We start from the raw sequence: 20,492 nt of genomic DNA on the forward strand, positions 1-20,492 counted from the left end.
GCCTTATATCCAGATTTTGTGTTTTGTGCTTAATTTAGCACAAGCACCAGAAGTCTTTCAGCAGCACCAAAGGCTGTCTTATTGACACACTGTGTGCGTGTATTTAAAGGTCGCACTTTGGAGCAGTGTTTTGATTCTGATCATTTTGGTTGTAAGTCTGCAAAGGCACATAAGCACACGTATGTGCACACAGGTGGCACGGTAACATTATGTGTCGTGCCGGTCGGTTTCATGCTGGTTTCTATTGGTCACTAACAGTTTGTGGTTGGAGACACGCAGAGAAACAACGTAGGAAAAAGACGACTGCTAGCCGGCAGACATGGCTGTAAACATGGCAGATTCAAGCTGGTGTTTCAAATGTTTAATGAGAAAGCAGGTGAACTGTGTTTTTCTGCACCACAGGTTTAACCCTTTCATGCAGGAATTATGATGAGTTTATTTATTCATCTTTAGGCGTGAAAAACAAGATTAGAACTTAATTTTCAGTCCACATTTTATAAAGATATATTTACATGTCCAGTAGTTGAAATATAGCTGGTGATGCATGATGTACATTTAGCAAGTAGCAATTGCATGACTCCTTAGATGTTATTTGATGTCACCATATTTTTCTTACCTGGAAGAGTTTCTATTTATAGAAGGTTTGAACAGAAAAAAAAGAGCAACTTGGTGTTTCTGGCTGTCTGTCGGCCATCTTGGTTTCACTCTGAGTGGATGAGATGATGCAGTAGCTTCACTGTAGGGGCTGATGTGCAACTACGCCATCAAAACTCATGCATATACAAGAAAACAGCTTTTCAATAGCTGCACGCTGTAGTGACCTCTATGCACGACAGGGTTAAGACAGAGTTCCGAGTTTTTGCAGTCTCTGTTTGGAGGTCTGGGGGCTGAAAAATACACCTGCTATTACTGCTTATCACCATGAAATATAAAATATATGATACAAAACACTCTGTGGCTTAATGAGCACTTGTCCCTTTCTCATTGTGATGTTGCTGGCTTCACACACCTCTGTTTGTTGCATAGACTGTTGGTTATCTAACTATTTAACAATATAGGCTACAACATGTCAGCAAGAGACTATTGGAGTTAATGAAAGTTTTTCGAAGTACACTAGCTTGTTTTGCTTCCTGTGTCTTTGTTAAGCTAAAATCATCCTGTTTTGTTTGTGTGGGCCGTATTAAACTGAATAACTAGATAAAAAGGACTTTTGAATTCACATTAGCTTCAGCATGGGCGGATGTCTGCAGGTCTGAGGGACCGCTGCAGGCAAAAAGCGAGAGGAAATGTGAACCAAAACCACACAGAAAATCAATAGATGAGGAGAGCTCTCAGGTAACCGTGTGTGTGTGAGAGAAAGAGCACTCCTGTGAATGTGAATGTGTCACTTGGCTCACACATGGGCAGTTTTATGTTGCACAATTCATCTTTCTTTGTGCAAAGAAATGCTTTGAGATATATACATAGGAAGAAAAGTACTCAAATGAATAAAGCCCTCTGTCTTCCTGGTCTCACAGCACTTTGAAGAGTCCTTCTGCACGTCTGTCATGAGAACAAGAAAAGCCACATGCGGTAGCTTCGCTGAAAGAGTCGGGCTGTGGTGGGCTGTTTCTCCGCCCTTTGACCAACCATCAAGGCTGTTTACTCAGAACTGAAGCCCATAGTCGGGATATGCAGTGAGTTGCGAGAGATTTCTGCAGGCTATTTTTAGTCAAACAAAATAAGATTATTGTTTTAGGTTTACTTGATTGTTAACACGATTTTACTTGTGTGCACCAAACCTCTGCAAAGTGCCATAAAAACAATGTAAAACCACGACTGACCCTCTCTTGTGATATTAATAATATCGTGTTAATTCCCTTCCTTTAAAATTTTTTTTAAAAAAAACAGAGAGCGAGGGGGAAAGAAATGTTTCACACCACAGGTTTGAATCACAACCACAGCGGTGCTCAAGTTTCCATGCATCACTTGTTTGTTAGTGACCATGAATATGTGTTTATCTATCTTTGTGTGTCACAGTACAAAGCTCAGAGTACACAGAGGACTTTTGTATTAAATTACACCCCTCTGTGTATTTAACTGTGTTGGACACAGTATTGTGTCAGGGAATCATTCATTTTATTGTATAATTTAATTTTTTGGCAGTTTTAAGAACATTTTTTATAATCAAACCAACATGTTGACCACAACACGCCACAAACCACAACTATACTACTATATATATGGCTGTAGTATAATATAACTGCTATATTGTGGCAGTTTTGGGCCTTTATGATGGAGCTAACCACTGCACCGCCATCCCTCCATAATAAAGGATATATAGAGTCCAGTTTTTTGAAGTGTCAGGATGTGGGGGGCCTCCATTCTGGATCGGGGGTTGTGCTTGGTGACAGTTGGGTTCAACACTGAATTAAAGATCGGCAGATGCTATTTGCACCCTGGTGTAAACAGCCAATGTGGGTATTTAGTGCCCAGTTATATGTTGGGAAAAAAGTATATTTTGTGTTTAATGTATCTTGTCTTTTATGTTTCAATCCAAACCATGATCTTTTATCTTAAATCTAACCAAGGAGTTCTGGTGCCCAAACCTAACCAAACTGCGACTGAAAACTGGTTCTAACAAAAGAAAACTGAGATATATAAGCCAGCTAAGTTTACAAATAAATTAATGTCATTCACTCTTGGTCTCGCACAGTATTGAAACCTATTATTCCTGGGTGAAAGTCCTGTAGCTTCACCCGAGGTGCAAATAGACACTGCGTTCACGACGTTTGTCAGAAAGTGATGCGGCTCAACTCAGAGAAAAATGAAAATCTTTATTGGTGAAAGATTCCAATGAAAAATGTCTTTACAGAGATATGAAAATATAAAACACAGCATTATAAAATAAATGCGTTTGCATTAGGAGCACCTATGGCTGCAGTCATGTGTGTGAGAGTGTGCGTGAGTGTGTGCGCGCTACACGCTAACAGCTACATTCAAACAGAAGTCAAAGATGCACGTGATGACGTCATAGGTGTGCGTAGAGGCGCGACGACGTCATCAGTTAGGGAGGAGCGGGATGATGTCATCCTCTGCACGGTCCCTCCCTCACAATCAAAATGTCAGCATTTTTCTCCCTGAACAGAAATAAACATTAATCAACAGTTAATTGAATATTTATGTCCACTGGCGATAACTGCCTCTACCTGTGTAAAGGTGTATCAGCTCCACCTCCAATAACTACAACAATACTGACTATATTTTAAAGGATAACTACGGCATTTTTAAACCTATCAGATTGTTATTCTAAGTGTGTGACAGCATTATGGAAAGGATCCCTACAGAGAGAGACCTGGAAGATCCTTTTGGTTTAACCAGAATCAGACGTTTCACATCCACCAGACTCCATTGACAAAAACAGTAATTTAATCTTGCAAACACAGATTTCTCTTTTCTACCACTGGTTGGCTGGTTTGTGTGTGACTTTGGTATTAGAACACCAAAGTCACCACAACTGGGCTAATTTATTAATTAGTGGTGGCTGTAAACATCTGTTTATGATCAATACATCACAGTATTTCAACGATATCAGCATTGAAACATACACAGATGAAACCAGTCGAATAGATTAAAAGAAGAAGAAGAAAACTAGTAGCTACCAGAAGATTAAATAAAAGACTCACAGTCTGTAGACACACAGAAAACATTCGTTCGGGTAGGTGATGCCGTCACTGCCGCAGACTGGAGAGTAGTTCAGAGGACACGCCTGAGTCACGCTCATCCCCGCACAGGAGGGCTGCAGCAGCAACAACAAAGAACGGATGTTACACCATGTTTTCTCAGACAGTCACACATCTGTGACTCCAAAAAGAATCAGTTTTTTATTCTATTTAACCTTTTATTACTATTATTTAATTTGTTTAACGCCTAAAGAAGCAGCAAGTGGTTGTGAAGGACACACTTTGATCTCCTCACAGTTTGAGCACTGAGGCCTTGTCTGGTCATTTTCATATTAAATCTGGTTTACGTATAGAAACAGTAGAAGATGGTTGGTGTGGGAACAAGTTGTGTTACTTGAATGAGAAATGCACAACACCTGATTTTCACCTGATGATGATGATCTTTCTATTAAACAGTCAATAGTTTAAAAAGGAATATTCAGGTTAAACTAGTTAATTAGTTTCATTTCATTTTCATTAATTTTGGTTATTAAAATATGTTCAGATTGTAGAAAGGAGCTTGTAAGATGTTTGAGTTTGTTTCTTACCCTCCTGTACAGCATGGATGTGTCCTCAGCATCTGAAAAGCAGAGTTGATCAGGTTTATCATGGCCTCTAGTACTCACTGTTAATACGGCTGGTCTCTATATACAGTCTAGGACTATACACCTGACGCTCTACAGTTTTATCAGGACCATACACCTGACGCTCTACAGTTTTATCAGGACTATACACCTGACGCTCTACAGTTTTATCAGGACCGTACACCTGACGCTCTACAGTTTTATCAGGACCGTACACCTGACGCTCTACAGTTTTATCAGGACCGTACACCTGACGCTCTACAGTTTTATCAGGACCGTACACCTGACGCTCTACAGTTTTATCAGGACCGTACACCTGACGCTCTACAGTTTTATCAGGACCGTACACCTGACGCTCTACAGTTTTATCAGGACCGTACACCTGACGCTCTACAGTTTTATCAGGACTATACACCTGACACTCTACAGTTTTATCAGGACCATACACCTGACCCTGACTGTATACAGTTTTATCTGGACTATACACCTGACACTCTACAGTTTTATCAGGACCATACACCTGACCCTGACTGTATACAGTTTTATCAGGACTATACACCTGACACTCTACAGTTTTATCAGGACCATACACCTGACCTTGACTGTATACAGTTTTATCAGGACTATACACCTGACACTCTACAGTTTTATCAGGACCATACACCTGACCTTGACTGTATACAGTTTTATCAGGACTATACACCTGACACTCTACAGTTTTATCAGGACCATACACCTGACCCTGACTGTATACAGTTTTATCAGGACTATACACCTGACACTCTACAGTTTTATCAGGACCATACACCTGACCCTGACTGTATACAGTTTTATCAGGACCATACACCTGACCCTGACTGTATACAGTTTTATCAGGACTATACACCTGACACTCTACAGTTTTATCAGGACCATACACCTGACCCTGACTGTATACAGTTTTATCAGGACTATACACCTGACGCTCTACAGTTTTATCAGGACTATACACCTGGCCCTGTTTGATCAGGACTATACACCTGGCTCTGTTTGATCAGGACTATACACCTGGCTCTACAGTTTTATCAGGACTATACACCTGACACTATACGGTTTTATCAAGATTATACACCTGACCCTGTTTCACCAGGACTATTCACCCGACTCTATGCGGTTTTATCAGGACCCTAACCCTGACTCTACACATTCCTACCAGGACCATACACCTGATTCTGTTTTACCCGGACTAAATACCTGACCATGACTCTGTACAGTCTTACCAGGACTATACACCTGGTCTCATCAGTTAACTGTAAAATCAGTTCTCAGCAGCTACTAACTAGCTTAAAACTAATGATTCACAAAACCAAGTTTCACCACTAAAACTAAAAAGAAATCTCTTAGCAGGTAAAGACTTCATTTTATGTTTAAACCTGTTTTCAGCATCTGTAGTGGTGACAACCAGTCCTCAGTCTATGTAAACAGGAACTGACCTTACAGTCCCTGTAAAACACAGGTTTGACTTTGTTTTATTTGTACATACATGTAGAAATCTGCGTCATTTAGTCTGATGTAATAGGTAATAGATGTTTACATCAGTTATCATTATTATTAAACAGCAATGTTTAACAATATCATTATATTTAACAACTGATCTCTTGTTTGTGAGGTGCAACCTGTTTTGATTTAATTTAAAACACTTACTGAGCTGCTGGGACTGGCTGCGGACCCGATCCAGTCTGATGTGGACTGTAAACCAGACCTGGTTCATCCTTCACCTGTACTTAATTCCCCTGTTTTTACACCTGACACTGTTTTAAACACCCAGTCTGGTCCAGTCTTACCTGCAAAGAAGAAAACGGCAACGCAGACCAGCACGAGAGTCCTGCCAAACATCCTGGATGAAAACTCAGAGAGCCAAATGAAAACAAAAAAAAAAGTGAAATGCAGAAATGGTCTGAGAGGAGAGTGAATCTGTGGGTTTTCCTGGCGTGTGATTGGCTGCTGATGTGTCCGTGTGCAGGTCCTCTGTGGTTCTGATGTTTGCCGTCGGTGTGCTGTTGTCATATAGAGGACGGGCTCTGTGTTGTCGTCCGAAACAATGTGAGCTTCTGTTGTGACGGCGGCCGCTCTCTTTTGTTCGGGCTTTAATCTCGGGATCAACATTCTGTCTGCTCTGAAATATCGCTGACAGAGCGAAAACTGCCAGGAGGAGGAGGAGTGACACAGAGTGACTCCAACACAAACACTAGGGCAGAAAAACAAGAGTGGCTCTGTCACGAGTCTGCACAACAACATATTTACATACATGAATACATGAAACACCACGACGGAGTAACAATTTCTGCATAATACTGACCAGCTTAAAAGATGATAATGAGTCTGTGATGTTCAAACTGCTTCCTCTGAAGATAAAACTATTTAATACTATTATAAACTTAAAGTCACATTTACAGTATAATATTAAATACTGATGGCATTACTCACAATGCATTGCGTCAAATTATATGAAATAATTTAGTATCAGAGTGAGAATTTGCTTTATTTGTCAAATATGTGATCACATACAAGGAAATTCCCTTCAGGTTTTCTGCTGCTCTCATGTTTTTACACATAAGCGGACAAACAGGGGAGCAAGAACAACAAGTTGAACAAAGTAAATGAAGCAAACGCACATTTAGCATAAGCATAAATATTTAAGCTCTGTGTACCATGAAAATATATGAATATATATAAAAGTATGTCTGTAAAAGCTATGACCAAAGGTGTGAAGAAGACAGTAATGCGATGATGCAGAATAAATGTGGGATGACTGCATACACGTTCCATTAGATATAACAGAATATGGATGTGTACAGCATATACAGCGTGTTTAGATTTAAATTTAGATTTATTTATGTACACAAATATGCAAACGGTAACGTGGAAAACAAATAAAGTGCATGAGGTAGGATAATAGGTTAAATATAAAATATATATTTAAAAAATGTCATCTAAGGAGCGCTACAGGAGATTTTAAACTAGATTTAAAAGATCTTTATAGAATTCGCAAAAGTTTCATGCCAGATGTTAACAAACAGGCTGCTGCAGCAACACGTCGATGGAAACTAAACGTAATTACTGTGATTGTCACGTCGGTTTTGTCCCTCCAGGAATAAAATATTTAAACTAAAGCTGAGTTCACACTACGAGCAACAACAACGTGTCGTCATAAGAGTCATTTTCAATGGAAGCTACAAAATGAGGCGCGACACTTGTTGCTGCACGTCAACCAATCATATGCTTTTGTTCCACCATCGCCGTTAGCTAGCTCCCTGTGCTAATTAGCCAAGTGCTAATTTGTTTGGCGACTCTTTAGCGACAGCCTGTTGCAGGAACAACGTTCATGTAACGTGTTTTTTTTGGCTAATCGACACTATGCTAGTTAATGTTCTATTAGCTTCTATGTATTACTATTGCTCATGTTTATTAGCTATTATAATATAATTGTAAAATTCATAGGAACACGACTATAACCACGTCAACGAGCACTTGAGCAACACTGTACGTGGCCGTTTTGTAGCATTAGAGCTTTAACACTGCGGAGATATTCACGTTCAAGCAGCCTGTGTTCAGATAAGAGAGACTTTATTTATCCCACACCGGGGAAATTCACTTGTTCCAGCAGCAGAGGAGGCGGAAATAAAGTGTCAGTAACAGAAGAAGTGCAAAAACAAGCGATATAACAAAATATATTAAAAATAAATGCAAATATAAGAATGTGAGAAATATATATAGAGAATATATGCACGTGTGTGTGTTCAGGTGTTTTTATAATAGAGCGGATAAAAAGCTCTCTGAATTAAAAAAAAATTTTTTTTTTAAATTGTTTAATTCGTTGGATGACTTCATGAGGTGCAAGAATTTAGCTCTTTAAAATAAATAAATAAACTTAAACAGACATTTTTTTTGTAGATTTAACTAGTTTATGTCAGCATAACACACTTAAATCCTCACCTGTGGGCTGATGTTGAAAATAGAAACAACACATTTTATTTATTCTATTAAAGTAAAATAGGTGGCTGACAAATAAACATTAAAGTGTTTGATGGTGGACTCAAACATCAGAATTAGTCCAACAGTTACAGATAATAAAAATCTTTCTGTGAACATAAATTAAACATTATATTGAAACCATCTCGCCGAACCCCAAATGAGACAGCTGATAAACTACATTCACTCCCCACTATAAGTCATTAATTTTCTTTTATTTCTATTTGATTTGTTCGTTTAATTCATTTATTCCCCTTCTGCCTCGAGTCTTTGTAGCTCAAGAATTTAGTGATGAAGCTGAAGAAAAATAGATAAAGAACGTAAAGAGGTTTATACACACAGGAATTATTACAGCCTCAACATCTAACACCATAGCAGTACTGGTGTTGTGTTTTGTTTTGTTTTTTTATGAAAATTTTAAATATTAAATAAAATCAATCAACTACATTAAATCACCACAGCAACCACGACAGATCACCATGGCAACCAGGGTATACCATGATGGTACCCAGGGTTGATCATTATAGTAATCTATGCTGCAAGGTAACTAATTGATCTGTTTTAGTCTGGTTCTTTTTTTCTTTTTTTAAACACCTCTTATAATAAATCATCATATAAACACAATATCCCCTTTAATACTTTTATTACATTTATGTTGAGTGTTTTTCTCAAAATATATTACAGTTACACGTATTTAAAGCCTCTACTTTTTAGGTTTCTTTTTAAAAATTCATATTGCTTTATTGGCATGGTAAGGTAAAAGTAGAAAAAGACAATATTGCCAACGGGTCAACTAATAAAAAGATTATTGCTAAAGGAAAAAATACAACTTCTATAATAACTGTTAAATAAATTTCTGGTATTTTGTGTTATTTACTTATTAAATTCTTCAGCACTGTAACTTCTTTCATTTAATAACTTTACAACACTTAATGCTGAAAACTACCCAACATGCTGTTTACTCTCTGTACTCAACAGGTGCAGGTTACACCTGCAGTGTCGCGGTCCAAACGGAGGAGGGCTGCCGTGCGTCATCTCTGCGTTAAACACCGCCAACGAAGAAGAATACAGGAAGTAGTATTTATCTTCCGGGGCGCGCTCTACGTCGTGCCGGAGTTTTCAATTTGTTGGATTTTAATATTTTCTGGAGATAAAACATGTACGACCAGGACGAAGGTGAGTTCCTACCTGCTTATACCTGCAGAAACTTTATCAACACACAGGCAGATTACAGTTTATCAACACTCGGCCGGACTGAACTTTATTAACACAACGTTAGCCTCATCTCAAAACATCCCTTAGCTGTTAGCTAGCGTTAGCTTCTCATACAAAAACATCAAACTGTTAATGTTACCGAGTGAACACGCATGCTAACAGCAGTTAGCTCACAGTAACACCCGCGAACAATCACGAACACTCAGGCTAACTTTAGCTTAATGTAAAAACATGAACCTTTACTGGGTGACATGCTAACAGCAGCTAAAGCTATTGGCGCGGTGCTTTGTTTCAGCCAGCAGACAGAAACCCCAAAATGTACACAAATTAAAGTACAAATACACATTCAGACAGATAGAAACTCTGGTAAACTGTTTGTGTTCCTCCTGTGATCCTTTACTGCAGTGAAAGTACTAATACTACAATGTAAAAGTAGCAAATACACTTTAGTAGTATCAGAATCAATATTAATACATCAGCCCTGGGATGGACCACTATCTGTAATGATAACTAGTCTCCAGTAGTTAACCTTGTTAGGTAATAATTTATGTAGTTAGATAATTAATTGTCCATATTGTGGAAACGTATCTGTAGTTTAACCAGAAACATTAGAAATAACTGATGAGGACAAATAAGAACCCAACAAACTGCTGTAACTATTTAAAATAAGCTGATCTGATCAGCGCACAGATATTAATCAGTAATAATACACTTTGATCAGTGACAGTATCTCTAATGTTTGTGTGTTTGGTCAGATAATCAGTACGATGAGGACGAAGATGAAATCACTCCAGATCTGTGGCAGGAAGCGTGCTGGATCGTCATCAGGTAAAGTCACCGGTGTCACATCGCTGCAGAGAAAATCCACTAACAGATGTTTTTAAAGGAGAATCGAGCCACAGACGTGCTGAAGTTCATCTTTTAATACATACAGATACAGAGGGGAATAAAGGGTTTCTGTAAATGATAGTTTTGATAAATGAGTCTATAAACAATCCAGAAGATGTGAGCCTGCTGATGTTTGATGGAGGTTTCACACTGAGGAGAGTTTGTTAAACAGAACGTACTTCAATTTAGATTGTTTTGTTTGTGAATCTGACATTTACCTTCCTCTTTATAACATTTTACGTTTGACAGTGAGAGAAGCTCCCACCAGATAACTGATAACTAAGACTGATGTGATTGATCTCCTCTTCCAGCTCTTATTTTGACGAGAAGGGTCTGGTGCGCCAGCAGCTGGATTCGTTCGATGAGTTCATCCAGATGTCGGTTCAGAGGATCGTCGAGGATGCTCCGCCCATCGACCTCCAGGCTGAAGCCCAGCACACCTCAGGGGAGGTGGAGGAACCGGTAAGGCACCAAACCTGGAGCTGAATCTGGACCAGGACTACTATCTAGACCTGGTTTGGATGGACGTTGATAGTGAACTCTTTAATTTGGTTTTAGATAATTACAGACCCCGTGTTTCATTACGACACCACTCTGACCTCCTTTTTCTGTTTCAGCCTCGTTACCTGCTGAAGTTTGAGCAGATCTACCTGTCCAAGCCCACCCACTGGGAAAGAGATGGAGCTCCGTCTCCCATGATGCCCAACGAAGCCCGACTACGAAACCTCACGTAGGTTTCACATGATCTCACCTACACTCACTCGATCGTGTCACTCTCACTTGGTCTCACCTGGTCTGTGTTACTGTGTCACCCCCCCTCAGGTACTCGGCCCCCCTTTACGTTGACATCACAAAGACCATCATAAAGGAGGGGGAGGACCAGCTGCAGACTCAGCACCAGAAGACTTTCATTGGTAAAATTCCCATCATGCTTCGCTCCACCTACTGTCTGCTGAGCGGCCTGACGGACAGAGACTTGTGTGAGCTTAACGAGTGTCCGCTCGACCCTGGAGGTTATTTCATCATCAACGGCTCCGAGAAGGTACGCTCTGACATCGTGATGCAGTGTGTGACATCATTGAGGGTGTTATGCTAAGCTAAGGTAGCTGCTCTGGTGGTTATTCTGATCTTTAAACTGGTGTGTTGGTGGTTTTCAGGTGCTGATCGCTCAGGAAAAGATGGCCACCAACACAGTGTATGTGTTTGCCAAGAAGGACTCAAAGTACGCCTACACAGGCGAGTGTCGGTCCTGTTTGGAGAACTCGTCTCGTCCCACCAGCACCATCTGGGTCAGCATGATGGCCAGAGGAGGACAGGTGAGTCCTCAAATTCACCTGGATACAGGAGTCCTTGTTATTTTGTTATGTTTTCATGAGTTCAGCTGAATCATTAGATATCTTAAATATCTTAATATAGAATAATAGGTTGGATCCATCAATCAGAAGACAGATGTGAATGATTAGGTCATTTATTATTGATTGTTTTTCTCTCTCTCAGGGAGTGAAGAAGAGTGCGATCGGTCAGAGGATTGTTTCCACACTGCCGTACATCAGACAGGAAGTTCCCATCATCATCGTGTTTCGAGCGCTGGGCTTCGTGTCCGACAGAGACATCCTGGAGCACATCATCTACGACTTCGACGACCCCGAGATGATGGAGATGGTTGGTCTGATTATTAGTTATTGATCAGGTAGTGGCTGTTAGTTCATCATTAAAGGTCATACGGTAAACACACTGAGGGAGAATCTACTGGTAGAGTCACTGTTAGCCCCGCTCACACGGCTGTGACGTCACCAGTGATGTCACTGTGTTTCCAGGTGAAGCCGTCTCTGGACGAAGCGTTTGTGATCCAGGAGCAGAACGTGGCCTTGAACTTTATCGGTTCCAGAGGAGCGAAACCCGGCGTGACGAAGGAGCGAAGAATCAAATATGCAAAAGAAGTTCTGCAGAAAGAGATGCTGCCGCACGTCGGCGTCAGCGACTTCTGTGAGACCAAGAAGGCTTATTTCTTAGGGTGAGTCCCCACCTGAGGTTTAGGAAGATCTACAGGTGAGAAGTCGGTGTGTATTATTGTGTACTTCAGTGTGTATTATAGTGTGTGTCGTTGTGTTTCAGGTACATGGTCCACAGGTTGCTGCTGGCTGCTCTCGGCAGACGAGAGCTGGATGACAGAGATCACTATGGCAACAAGAGGCTGGACCTTGCCGGGCCACTATTGGCCTTCTTGTTCAGAGGGTGGGGCTTCCTGCATTCACTGTCATCACATCTGACCTTTGACCACATATGTGTACACATATACACACTATTATATATTATTATCATATAAATCACATGACACATTTACTGCAGCTTTAATTATTTGTAGAAACAGAAATAATATTACTATTATAATAATACTATTTAAAAAACACTGTCTTTCTCTCCGTCTTCAGCATGTTTAAGAACCTGCTGAAGGAGATCCGGATTTACGCTCAAAAGTTCATCGACAGAGGAAAAGACTTCAATCTGGAGCTCGCCATTAAAACCCGAATCATCTCAGACGGCCTGAAGTACTCACTGGCTACTGGAAACTGGGGCGACGTGAAGAAGGCTCACCAGGCCCGAGCTGGAGTGTCACAGGTGAGACCACCTGCCTCTGGAGTGTGGCGCTCATTCCATTCGTCACACAGATGTAGATTATATGAGTTAATCCTACTGAACACCTTCCATCTGGACTAATAAAATCAGCTAACAACACCTTAACAGTTGACAACATCTATGTTTTATTGAAGCTCAGTTTCAGTCCGACATCTTCACATTAAATCGTCTCAGTGCAGCTTTAAGGACAGGAAGATGTTTCAGATGGTTCTGCATTAGTCGTCTCTGTTTGGCGGGACCACGATGTCCTGAGGTCGACATCTAAACATCATCTTGTTTCATTTTTCTGGTTGTAGGTGTTGAACCGTCTGACCTTCGCATCAACTCTGTCCCACCTCCGGCGAGTCAACTCTCCGATCGGCAGAGACGGCAAACTGGCAAAACCCCGACAGCTGCACAACACACTGTGGGGAATGGTGTGTCCCGCCGAGACGCCCGAGGTACAAAACACAGGACCCCAAAACATCTGGAAATACAAATAATCTGACCATCAATCTGAATCCAGATTGATTCTCTGAGGTCTGCTGGAGCTTTGTTGCACTGTGGATGATTTGAAAACTTCACCGGAGCTTTATTCGTTGTACAATCAGTCACATTGACGAAGGCGTTAACAGACAGCGGCTGTGTTTCAGGGTCACGCTGTGGGTCTGGTGAAGAACTTGGCCCTCATGGCCTACATCTCCGTGGGCTCTCAGCCGTCTCCCATTCTGGAGTTTCTGGAGGAGTGGAGTATGGAGAACCTGGAGGAGATCTCACCTGCTGCCATCGCAGAGTCAGTCACTTCGGCTTGATTTGATATTTCTGCAGCTTCCAGAACAACTCATCAGCAGTCTCTGTTATAAAGAAACACATGATAATATGTTACTGTGCTGAACATTTGAAATTAAGTTATTGCAAACATACATTACATGTCTTCTCCTTGTGTAAGACAGCTATATAACATCTGGTTGTGAATTCAGTTGCCGAGGACGGCAAAAAGCAGCAGTGCCATCTGCTGTTACTAGTTTTCTCTGCCAGCCTCCCCTAATACTACGATCCTGCTCTCTTCCACTAAAATGACATCCCGTCTGCCTGAATCCATAAAAAGCAGCATAACTGAGATGTTCCTCTGTTATTTCTGTGATATTTAACTTCATGGCTCTTGTATAATGTCTCAAACTGACCTCCAGGTGGCAGCAGCACTTCCTCTCAGAATGAAAACACCAAACATCCAGTTTATTAAGAGCTTGGACTTTATCATTAATCAATAATCAGAAACATTCAACAACAGCTATCAAACCAACTCAGTGCTGAAACTCTCTGTGACTCTTTATGTGTTTTATATTGGTTTTATTTGTGTTTTATGTTTTAGTGCCACTAAGATCTTTGTGAACGGCTGCTGGGTGGGAATCCACAAAGATCCCGAACAGCTGATGAACACGCTGAGGAAACTCCGCAGACAGATGGACATCATCGTGTCCGAGGTAATTAAAACCCACTCAGAGACGCTGTTTGCTAGTGTGGATGTCATCATTGTCTCTAAACTCTTTTTAGAAATGAACCCAAATATTTGTGAGGTGTTTGTGAAGATTAACAGTCATCGCCGGGTTGTTTTTGGTCTGCACAAATATAGAATATTACTGATAATTTCACTTTATTCTGAATGTTTCAGGTGTCGATGATCAGAGACATCAGAGAGCGTGAGATCAGAATCTACACGGACGCTGGACGAATCTGCCGACCGCTGCTGATCGTCGAGAAACAGAAACTGCTGCTGAAGAGGCGACACATCGACCAGCTGAAGGAGAGAGAGTACAACAACTACAGGTGAGACGGGGTAGAGGTGAGACAACCACAGCTGACACAGATTACAGCTGAGACATGTCTAGGTGAAACAAATGTAGGTGAGACGGGGTGCAGGTAAGACGACATGAATAGTTTGATGCTTCTTTCCATCGAGTTTGCTGTTTGCTGCCGTAAACTTTGTTAGTTCCTGATTGTTTTCATTAACAATTAATCTGCTGATTATTTTCCTGATTAATCATCGTTTCCCAGAGCTCACAGTGTCGTCTCCAAATATCTTATGTTGTTGGATCAACAGCCTAAAACCCAAAGATCTCCAAATAAAGCAGAGAAAAGCAGCAAACACTTTTTATTTTAGAGGCTAGAATGTTTTGTATTTCTGCTTGAAAAGTAAATCAAATGATTATTTGATTTTCAAAATAGCTGCCAATTGATTTTTCTTTTGATCGACTAATTGTTTTATCGGTGGCGTTAGCTGAGTCCTGTGTTAGTTTGTCTTTTTTTTTTCCTGTACAGTTTGATCAAAAAACTTGACGGGAATAATTATCAGTTTGTTTATTTCACCACTAATGTGTCGGTTGACGTAAAGTTGTGTTGTTTTGTTTGTGGTGGTCAGCTGGCAGGACTTGGTGGCGAGTGGCGTAGTGGAGTACATTGACACTTTGGAGGAGGAGACGGTGATGCTCGCCATGACCCCTGACGACCTCCAGGAGAAGGGCGTGGCCTACTGCTCCACCTACACACACTGTGAGATCCACCCGTCCATGATCCTCGGAGTCTGTGCTTCCATCATCCCCTTCCCCGACCACAACCAGGTACAAGCAGACAAACCGGAACCTCTTGTGCGATCGTGTTTTTCTCAGTGAAATGTTACATCAGTTTTGTTGTCGTTCAGTCTCCCAGGAACACGTACCAGTCCGCTATGGGCAAACAGGCCATGGGCGTCTACATCACCAACTTCCACGTACGAATGGACACGCTGGCTCACGTGTTGTACTACCCTCAGAAACCCCTGGTCACCACCCGATCCATGGAGTACCTGCGCTTCAGAGAGCTGCCCGCAGGTACCGCACACCTGCCCGGTCCCCGTACAGTCAGACACAAGTCACAAGTGAATTCACTACATTTCAGGTGTCCGTACTAGTCTGAAGTGTCGGTAACTGAAACTTTCTGTTTGGTTTTCAGGTATCAACTCCATCGTGGCGATTGCCTCGTACACGGGATACAACCAGGAGGACTCTGTGATCATGAACAGGTCGGCTGTGGATCGAGGCTTCTTCAGGTCAGTAACTTCTACACTTGGAGTTTGTTACCGGTGTAACCTGAGTGTCTGTTGTTTCTGTCTTTAAAGCTGTTTTTACCGCCTGCAGGTCTGTTTTCTATCGATCATACAAAGAGCAGGAGTCTAAGAAAGGTTTTGATCAGGAGGAGATCTTTGAGAAGCCGACACGAGAAACCTGTCAGGGTAAGAAATGAGAAACTCACATATGATTTCTAGTCTGTTTGCAGTATGAAAGCACCTGCTAGTCATCTCAGGTGTGATAGCAGCGTCCTGTCACAGGTGTTGTCAGTGGAGGGTGGGCCTAATTTTACTTTGCAGACTGACAACAAATCTAAAATCCTCAGGTATGAGACACGCCATCTACGACAAGCTGGACGACGACGGGCTCATCGCACCCGGCGTTCGTGTCTCCGGGGAGGACGTGATTATCGGGAAGACGGTGACGTTGCCGGAGAACGACGACGAGCTGGACAGCACCAACCGGCGCTACACCAAGAGAGACTGCAGCACTTTTCTGAGAACCAGCGAGACCGGCATCGTGGACCAGGTGATGGTGACCCTGAACCAGGAGGGCTACAAGTTCTGCAAGATCAGGGTGAGAGGACGACACACCACACCTGACAGAAAAGCTGACACACCTAAGAACAACACCTGACTGGCCAAGTGTTTCTGAGAGGAAGAAATCTGTTAGTCACGTATTTTCTTCATCTTTTCTGCAGGTTCGCTCCGTCCGGATTCCTCAGATCGGAGACAAATTCGCCAGCCGACACGGACAGAAAGGAACCTGTGGGATCCAGTACAGACAGGAGGTAAACAGGAAGTAGACAGACTGGAGGTAAACGGGAAGTGGACAGACTGGAGGTAAACAGGAAGTGGACAGACTGGAGGTAAACAGGAAGTAGACAGAGAGGAGGTAAACAGGAAGTGGACAGACTGGAGGTGAACAGGAAGTGGACAGACTGGAGGTAAACAGGAAGTGGACAGAGAGGAGGTAAACAGGAAGTAGACAGAGGAGGTAAACAGGAAGTAGACAGAGGAGGTAAACAGGAAGTGGACAGAGAGGAGGTAAACAGGAAGTGGACAGAGAGGAGGTAAACAGGAAGTAGACAGAGGAGGTAAACAGGAAGTGGACTCAAAATACCCTCCATCAGCTGAAAGTCAGATTCTCCATCTTTAAATCTGCTACACTTAAACAAACTCTGGTAAACGCTGATTGTCTTTGACTTATTTAACTTGTGTGTCTTGTGTTTAAGGACATGCCGTTCACCTGCGAAGGAATCACACCTGACATCATCATCAACCCTCACGCCATCCCATCCAGAATGACAGTCGGCCATCTGATCGAGTGTTTGCAGGGCAAGGTAGTAATCATTAAATCTAGATTGGTAATATTAAATAACATCACTGAAATAGTGCTGATCACAAGATAATAATTCTAATAACGTGGACATTTTTTAGGATAATATGGTAATCAATTATTATAATGCATTAACACTAATTATTAATAATCATAACATTTTAAATCCTACTAAACATTTTGGTTTTTGTTTTGAAAGAGTGGGTTATCGGCACCCTGTCTGTTGACTTGCAGGTTCTCTCTGCAGCTGATACATGCACAAATATGTTGCATATTGATTTTGTCTGTCTGGTTTCAGGTTTCTGCGAACAAAGGTGAGATCGGTGACGCCACGCCGTTTAACGACGCCGTCAACGTGCAGAAAGTGTCAAACCTGCTGTCTGAATACGGATACCACCTGAGAGGAAATGAGGTCACTCATGCTGTTTCCTTCCTTAAACTGTTAACTGAATCACTGCGGCCATGTTGGATTGTGTGATGTCACTGTGATGTCAGCATGATGTCAGTGTGAACGAGGGACAGACCAGATCTCAGATCTTTCAACAGGGTTATAGTTATGTTTAGTTTAAGATTATTAGTTTGATTTGAAAAACTCACTAGCAACAAACAGTACACCTGTAAACTGTTCAACTTTCCGTGTCTTCAATATTATTGATCTGTGCTTCTGTAGGTTCTGTATAATGGATTCACGGGGAGGAAGCTGACGTCTCAGATCTTCATCGGTCCGACTTATTATCAGCGTCTAAAGCACATGGTGGACGATAAGATCCACTCAAGGGCCCGCGGCCCCGTCCAGATCCTCAACAGGCAGCCAATGGAGGGGAGATCACGGTGAGTAAGACGCCTGTCTTACCCGTCTGTGGCACCTATATGATTAACCTCCCTGTCTTACCTGCCCATCTCACCTGTCTGTCTCAGTGATGGCGGTCTGCGTTTCGGAGAGATGGAGCGTGACTGTCAGATCGCTCACGGAGCGGCTCAGTTCCTCAGAGAGCGTCTGTTCGAGGCGTCTGATCCATATCAAGTTCACGTGTGTAATCTGTGCGGACTGATGGCCATCGCCAACACGCGGACGCACACGTACGAGTGTCGAGGCTGCCGCAACAAGACACAGGTAAACGTGATCAGTCACATTACAAGACAGAGTTAAACATTATTGATAACCTATCACAAGACTCAAGTAAACACGATGAATAACTTATCATAAGACACAAATAATCATGATCAATAACCCACCACAAGACACAGGTAAACATGATCAATAACCCATCACATAACTCAGGTAAACATGATCAGTAACCCACCACATAACTCAGGTAAACATGATATCAATAACCATTGAGGTTAAGTATTGATCTTGGTATTGGTTCTGTATTAGTTTTGGACACTTAATCAAACTGACCTGATGATCACTCTTATTGATTACCCGTCTCTCTCTCTGCGTCTGCCTGTCTGTCCATCAGATCTCTCTGGTCCGGATGCCGTACGCCTGTAAGCTTCTCTTCCAGGAGCTGATGTCGATGAGCATCGCGCCGCGTATGATGACGTCATAGGACGGCTCGGCCAATCACACGCCTCCCCGCAGACTTTAAACGTGACATCAGCAGCACGAGGCTCAAGTAGAAGTTTGATTTCTTTGTTTTTACGGTTTTGTGTCGTCTCGCTTTGTTTTTGTAAAAGTAGAATAAATTCGATTTTTCCTCTGGTGATGAGTCGTGGTCACATGGGTCTTTTTCTGAGTCCTGATTGGTACAAACAAACATCATGTGACCAACGCAGCCAATGAAAGCTTATTTATTGTGCTGAATAAATAAAGAGTGAAAGATTATTTTTACTAATGTGATCATTTCAACTAAAGTAAACAAACATTCATGCTCGGTCACTTTGGGAGAAAAAAGTTTTTACTACTAATAATTACTGATAGTTGCTAATCATCAGTTTATCTTTAGAAAAACGCAGCACACAGTTTCAACAATTCTAACCCAATAAAAGAGAAAATATAAATAAACTAAAATAGAACAAAATAGCTAAAGGTTTTCTTCTAATAATTCTATGGCAGTAGTTTTTTTTTTTTTTGTTTGTTTTTTTTCATGTACTTCAGTGATTTCGTTCATGAAACCCACTGATTAATCAAACAAAAAATCAATTTATGTTTATGGATAATTTCAAAAAATGCACATAAAATAAGTAGCGAACCAGAAATTCAGTTTAATCCTCCGTTATGATTCCCAAAAAAAAGGTATGCGTGGACTAGAGTCTGTTTCCACCCACATTTTTTTTTTTTTTTAAACGGCTGAATTAAGCTCTAATCAATCAATCGATCAATCTTTAGTACAACAAACATGATCTCAAGACGGATCAAGATCGTAATCTGTAATTAAGACAAAGAGAACCGAACATTCTAGAATTCAAAGCTGAGGATTCTAGAATGCCAGGGGACGGAACTGCCTGCCGTTGCCGTGGTTACTGAGCCTTGGTGATGTAACGGAATTCTCATGGAAATTAGTGAGACTTACCAGAATTAAGCCGGGCTTTTCCTTTTAGGGGGTCACATGATCAGGTGGGCCAACGTTTTTAAAGTCAGAGCAGCACGCAGGTGGGTTTTAATACCTGGTTAACTGGTCGAGCAAAACGAGCTGGTTAAAGGGTTCAGAATGAGAATAAATAAACTCAAATGATAATAGTCAACAGTTGGAGCCTCGGTGAACTGATAAAGACATTAACATCATCAATATGTATTTATACACTTTGTGTATTTTGGATTGTGATAGAATTTACGCTACAGTGCAGAAGATGTGGCCACTTTGTACCAGTTTTATGCTGCATGTTATGTTTCGTTCAATAAAAAACAAAATTAAAAAAAAAACACATTAACAGACATTTTCTGATCAGGTTGTCGTGGTGATGACCAAACGAAATAGAGTTTTGTTTCTCCTAAAAGTCTTTTGAGGGCGTGACCTCAAACTGGGGGGGGGGGGGGGGCAGGGGTCAAAGGTCAGACAAGTCGGAGGTCAGAAGTCGTGGGAGAGTCTGAG

General features: G+C 41.5%; 2 protein-coding genes across 2 annotated transcripts; one reads left to right on the forward strand and one right to left on the reverse strand.

The window, feature by feature from the left end:
- Window positions 1-3,030: 3,030 nt before the first annotated feature.
- LOC139207503 (probable pancreatic secretory proteinase inhibitor) lies at window positions 3,031-6,176 on the reverse strand. The gene is made up of 4 exons (XM_070837238.1): window positions 6,109-6,176; window positions 4,250-4,281; window positions 3,666-3,778; window positions 3,031-3,119 (listed from the first exon to the last, which is right to left on the reverse strand). The coding sequence occupies exons 1-4, from the start codon at window positions 6,158-6,160 to the stop codon at window positions 3,068-3,070; spliced, it is 249 nt and encodes an 82-aa protein (XP_070693339.1). The 5' UTR covers window positions 6,161-6,176; the 3' UTR covers window positions 3,031-3,067.
- Window positions 6,177-9,384: 3,208 nt separating this feature from the next.
- polr2b (RNA polymerase II subunit B) lies at window positions 9,385-19,166 on the forward strand. Its single transcript, XM_070836703.1, has 25 exons — window positions 9,385-9,472; window positions 10,267-10,339; window positions 10,711-10,861; window positions 11,017-11,129; window positions 11,222-11,441; window positions 11,557-11,715; window positions 11,897-12,061; window positions 12,217-12,413; window positions 12,515-12,634; window positions 12,832-13,018; window positions 13,333-13,476; window positions 13,669-13,808; window positions 14,388-14,499; window positions 14,688-14,842; window positions 15,435-15,633; window positions 15,714-15,882; window positions 16,004-16,100; window positions 16,189-16,283; window positions 16,445-16,695; window positions 16,820-16,909; window positions 17,354-17,461; window positions 17,756-17,869; window positions 18,128-18,288; window positions 18,376-18,571; window positions 18,921-19,166. Exons 1-25 carry the CDS (start codon window positions 9,454-9,456, stop codon window positions 19,008-19,010), a joined length of 3,525 nt encoding a protein of 1,174 aa, XP_070692804.1. The 5' UTR covers window positions 9,385-9,453; the 3' UTR covers window positions 19,011-19,166.
- The last annotated feature ends 1,326 nt before the right edge of the window (window positions 19,167-20,492 follow it).

The sequence above is a fragment of the Pempheris klunzingeri genome, chromosome 9, assembly GCF_042242105.1.
Source record: "Pempheris klunzingeri isolate RE-2024b chromosome 9, fPemKlu1.hap1, whole genome shotgun sequence".
Classification (NCBI taxonomy): Eukaryota; Metazoa; Chordata; class Actinopteri; order Acropomatiformes; family Pempheridae; genus Pempheris; species Pempheris klunzingeri.

Excerpts from the sequence above, each read along its gene's own strand:
- LOC139207503 (XM_070837238.1), bottom strand. The coding sequence starts at position 6,160 with ATGTTTGGCAGGACTCTCGTGCTGGTCTGCGTTGCCGTTTTCTTCTTT. Across the intron at positions 4,282-6,108 it reads TGCCGTTTTCTTCTTTGCAG|ATGCTGAGGACACATCCATG; the intron begins GTAAGACTGGAC and ends TCTGCTTTTCAG. Across the intron at positions 3,779-4,249 it reads CATCCATGCTGTACAGGAGG|CCCTCCTGTGCGGGGATGAG; the intron begins GTAAGAAACAAA and ends TTGCTGCTGCAG.
- polr2b (XM_070836703.1), top strand. Across the intron at positions 14,500-14,687 it reads TGGACATCATCGTGTCCGAG|GTGTCGATGATCAGAGACAT; the intron begins GTAATTAAAACC and ends TGAATGTTTCAG. Across the intron at positions 18,572-18,920 it reads GCTGCCGCAACAAGACACAG|ATCTCTCTGGTCCGGATGCC; the intron begins GTAAACGTGATC and ends TCTGTCCATCAG.